The following is a 5,000-nucleotide window of genomic DNA, read 5'->3' on the forward strand; positions in this document are numbered from 1 at the left end:
AAGAAGTCTTAGCAATATCTTTGCAAATAGAAACAATCGGTAAGAATAACTCTAACTTCTGGAAAACCTTTTTTTCTTTTCTTTTTTTTTCTTTTTTTTTTTTTTTTACTTTCTCCCATCTTTAATTTTTTTTTTTTTTTTTTTATTACTTATTTATTTATTTATTTTTATTTATTTATTTCGTTGTTGTTGTTGTTGTTGTTGTTGTTGTTGTTGTTGTTGTTGTTGTTGTTGTTGTTGTTGTAATAAGAAACGATTCCTTTGGACTGGTTTATTTTTTTAGAAGAAGAAGGAAAATAAAAAAAAAAAAAAAAAGAAAAAAAGAGATCAAGTTAAATTTTGAATCCAATTTGTTCATTCGACTGTAATCAATTAATCAAATTAATAAAATCAATTCTAAAATCGACATTTTATATTCAGAGCTATATTGTATTTCAATCTTTTCAATTGTCCCTCGAAATATCATAGAAGTAATTTAAGAAATTTTCGTTTTTGATTATATTTCGAATTTTATTATATAGATTAAATTAAAGCTTTGTCTTTCTTTCTTTTTTTTTCTTTTTTTATCATTACATTATACCTATCTTTCTAATTTTTTTATTTTTATAGAAAAGTAACACTTTTAAAAAGAAAAATATCTTCGTTATCTCTTTCGTTTTCACAGGCATTAAAATTTTAGAAGAGCGCGTCTAGCGCGAGATAAGGTGTCTCAGATTCTATTGAACTCTAGTTGAAATGGAGTCAAGTAACGTAGAGCGAGGAAGACGAACAAGATAAGAGGGCATTATCCATTTAAATGACTTCGTCCGTTCGTCTCGTCTTACGTTTACCTATGTATATTAAAGACGTAATACTTGTTTATAAAGAAATTAACGTCTATATAATAATTAATAATTTAATACTTGCTTGGATTTCATTTTCTTAAGCATTTAAAATAGAAGAAAAATATCTGATAATTTTCGTAGAAATTATTTTTCATTAAAAAATCATTTGTATGATTTCTTTCTCATTCTTTTTTTTTTTTTTTTTTTTATTCAAACATTCACCCGTGCATAAGTTAAATACTCGTTTGAAATGATCGATAAACGTATATTAAATGTTTCAGACAATAAAATTGTTCGATTTAACGCAAGACGATAGATCGAAGTTCAAGTAGGCTCTGCGTGTGCGTGTGCGTGTGCGTGTGCGTGTGTGTGTGTGTGTGTGTGTGTGTGTGTGTGTGTGTACGTGTGTAAAAAAGAAAATATTTCTTTCCCTTTCTCTCTTTCTCTTTGTCTAACAAAAATTCTCGACAATATCTTTCTTGATAATATCACATTACGATTTATAATTCATACATGATTGAACATTAGAAGTACTTTGTACCGTGGTTAAACGAAGAATAGAAAAAGAAGGGAATAAAGAAATCGTCATAAAGGGTGTCGTCCGAAAGGAAGCAACCGGTGTTCCATTCTCGAAAGAACATTAAACCAAAGGAAGCAGATGGTCTTCGTAAAACTCGTAAAGACGAGTGGGAGTCGTCGTAGTCGTTGTTTGTTCGTTCGTTCGTTTTCTTTGTTCGTTCCAAGACACATTCCGTGCATGCAAGGAAGCAGGTAGAACTGAAGGATATTGCAAAAGCTTTTTTCTATAAGAAAAAGAAAGAGAGAGAGAGGGAGGGAGGGAGGGAGGGAGGGAGGGAGGGAGGGAGGGAGGGAGGAAGAGAGTGCACTTTGAGCATACACAAAGATCATACCTTGCTTTTCATTGGCTTCGAAGTGAAAGAGAGATGGAAGGAAAGGGAGAGAGAGAGAGAGAGAGAGAGAGAGAAAGGAGGCTGATTTCGAGTAAAGGATCGAAGTTTATGTCCCCTTGGCAGCTGCCTACCGATCGTGATTAAAGAGTGAAGAGAAAAAAAAAGAAAGAGAGAAAAAAAAGGAAGAAAAAAGAAAAGTAAAGGAAGAGGAGGAGGAGGAGGTGGAGTAGGAGGAAGAGAGGAGGTGTATAAGAAATACAAATTTCCACACGAAGAGAAAGTAGGAATGAAATCGAGAAAGTTTATCATAGATATCACGAACCAATTCTCTTCCATCGTTGAGTTTAGATCGGAAAGGTTGAAACTAATCGAGTACTCTTTGGTTGACCTAGATCGTCAATTCTAACATACACACACACACATACCACCACCACCATCACCACCACCATCACCACCACCATCATCATCACCTTCGAAATCTTGATGCTTATTATATTAGTTTTATATTTCAAGTGGATCCAACAAATTTTCATCTCTTTTTAATCCATTTTCACGCTCGATTTTAATGAAACGTAGCAGGAGAGAGAGAGAGAGAGAGAGAGAGAGAGAGAGAGAGAGAGAGAGAGAAAGAGTGAGAGAGAAAAAGAATTTCTATCCGATACGAATAATTTGACTTTTAACAGGTTCACCTTTTAATTAAATTTTTTCTCTCTCTCTCTCTCTTTGTTTTTCTTTTCTATTACACATCCTTTCAGTTCGAAATTGCCTGTTAAACGAAGATATTCCTATTGAATGATACAGATAGTTCATAAATCGAAAGAAAATTAAGATAAAAGAGAGAGAGAGAGAGAGAGAGAGAGAGAGAGAGAGAGAGAAAAAAAATTATGTAAATATCCAATATCAGATTGATGAAAATTATCAAAATATGATTATTTTCGAATATTATTATAAAAATTGTTTACTTAAAATTTCATTGTATGCTTTTCTTTTTAAGATATTCATAAATTTTTTTTTTTTTTTTTTTTTTTTTTAATACATAAACTCATACACGTACACGAGTATGAAACAAGTCAGGGAAATTTTTTGTTCGTACGATACAATATGTACTTTTATATTTTTATTGTACGAAGTCTCCCACCGTATATATATATATCATATCATACTTCATAAATGATCAATTTTATAAATTCCTTTATTTCCCCCCCCCCCCACTATATTTTTGTTTGTTTTCAGCGATACATATGCGATATATTTTATTCTATTAATCGGATAGTAGTAGATTTTCGTTTAGTGACCGTGGACGTATAAAATTGATTTCGATTAAAAATAAAATGGTACAGATGGAAACAGGTAACTCTAAATAAATCAATGAATTGTAAAATGATAAAATCGGGACGTATATTTTTTTTTTCTTTTTTTTTTTTTTTTTTTTGATAATACCATACGTGTCATCTCTGCATGTGTGTGTATATGATCTATATTTGATTTATACATTTATCACGAGAGAAATGAAATCTTCGCTATCTTTCCTTTCGAATTAATGGAGATATATATATATATATATATATATATATATACTAGAATAATTGTCAGTAACTTTTATAGTACTATTAATAACGTAAATTTTAACTGAGCGTGAAATGGTTGAATAATATCGAGAATTTCGGTCACGTATATACGTACCTAACCTTTCCATCGTACACGTTGAAATGTGAAAATTGATTTTGATTAATCAAACAAAAAAAAAAACAAAAAAAAAAAAAAAATAGTACAGACATAGACAAGAAACTCTGAATAAATCAATGAATCACAAAATGGAAAAATCGAAATGTATAATTCCTTTTCTTTTTTCTTTCTTTTTTTTTTCTTCTTTTTTTTTTTTTTTTTTTTTTTTAATAACAACGAGAAACAAATGGCGTTTGTTTTTCTTCTCTTGTACGTGCATTCATATTTATATTTTTGTCACGCGAGAAAATGAAGTGTACGTGAAATCTTTGTTTTTGAATTAACGTATTAATATATATATATATATGTCAAAATAATTGTTAGAAATTATTAATATCGTAGCATGAATAAAAAGCATGAATAATTTCAGTAAACGTAATATTGTTAAGTAATATTAAGGATTAATAGAATGAATTTTTACCTGAACGAAATGGTCGAATAATTTCGAGAAGTTTGGTTACGTCCTTTGCATCGTAACGAACGATCTCTGGTACACGAACGTAAGAACCCAAGTAACCGGAAACAACGTGCCTAACGAATTCCGCTTCTCGTTTTACGCGTATTTTCTCATCGTCGTTCCCATCGTTCTCGTCGACGTCTTCATCGTCGTCGTTGTTGTCCGACAAAGTCTCCCTTGGTAACGATTTCCGGAATCGGATTACCTTCTGCTCCTGAAACATCATAGATCTTAAAGGATACGAAAAAAAAAATAGAACGAAGTATGGTACCTTAGGGATTAACTTCTGTTTAGGATTCGAAATTGAAATCTTAATGAAAATCACGAAATTATGAAGAACGAAGAAATTAGAAAAAATAAAAATAAAAAGAAAAAAAAAAGAAAAAAATAAAAAAATAAAAAAAGAAAAGAAAAAACCAAAGGAAAAGGAAAACGAGACGAGTCTTTGATAAATTCAAGGCCGTATTTAGCGATGCGTGAAACAGGAAAATCCATCTTTTGCGTCGTGAACAATAAAGAATGCTAATCGAACAAAAATTCTTTCTTCTTACATCTTATCTCTTCTTCTCTCTTTCTCTCCCTCTCTCTCTCTCTCTCTCTCTCTCTCTGTCTTTCTCTCTCTCATTCTATTTTTATCTTTTTTTATTTTCTATTTCTTTCATTTTTTATTTATTTATATATTTTCTTTTTTATTACATTGCAAATTTAACCTTACGTCGCTAATAACTCGCAAGCAAGCAAACGATCGATACGACCGACAACTAAAAAAAAAAGAAAAAAAAAAAGAAAAAAAAAAAGAAAAAAAAATATAATCTACAACAAATAGAAAGATAAGTAAACAAAAAAAGAATAAAAATACAAGAGAGAAAAAAAAGGACAGAAAAAAATTATCTCCGACGCAAACTTTTTCCAAAGAAGAATTATACGTTGATATATTATATATACGTAAAATAAAATAAAAAAGTCTAAAAAAAAAAAAAAAAAAAAAAAAAAAGAAAAAAGAAAAAAAAACTAATCAGTCCTCGCGACGGATGGTCTCAATTAATACGAAATTTTTAAATCAAACTTTACCTTTTTTTTTTT

At 30.1% G+C, this 5,000-nt stretch overlaps 1 protein-coding gene and 1 long non-coding RNA gene across 11 annotated transcripts in view; one reads left to right on the plus strand and one right to left on the minus strand.

Moving 5' to 3' along the window:
- The window catches only part of Ipk1 (Inositol phosphate kinase 1), a 142,499-nt gene that overhangs the window by 13,394 nt on the left and 124,105 nt on the right, over positions 1–5,000 (minus strand). For all 6 annotated transcript variants that reach the window (XM_085660515.1, XM_035886571.2, XM_085660516.1 and 3 more), the window contains one exon: positions 3,882–4,131. In XM_085660515.1, the coding sequence (XP_085516641.1) occupies positions 3,882–4,131 (250 nt within the window). The remainder of the gene's footprint in view (positions 1–3,881; positions 4,132–5,000) is intronic.
- The window catches only part of LOC118450731 (uncharacterized), a 45,158-nt gene that overhangs the window by 8,322 nt on the left and 31,836 nt on the right, over positions 1–5,000 (plus strand). For 4 of the 5 annotated variants that reach the window (XR_014982787.1, XR_004840856.2, XR_014982788.1 and 1 more), the window contains exon 5: positions 1–106. This exon is cut by the window's left edge. The exons of the other annotated variant lie outside the window; for it this stretch is intronic. This is a non-coding gene — a long non-coding RNA (uncharacterized LOC118450731). Of the gene's footprint in view, positions 107–5,000 lie in introns of those variants that run through there. 5 annotated transcript variants of the gene reach the window in all.

This window comes from Vespa mandarinia, chromosome 12 (genome assembly GCF_050613455.1).
Source record: "Vespa mandarinia isolate Hongniang chromosome 12, ASM5061345v1, whole genome shotgun sequence".
Taxonomy (NCBI): domain Eukaryota; kingdom Metazoa; phylum Arthropoda; class Insecta; order Hymenoptera; family Vespidae; genus Vespa; species Vespa mandarinia.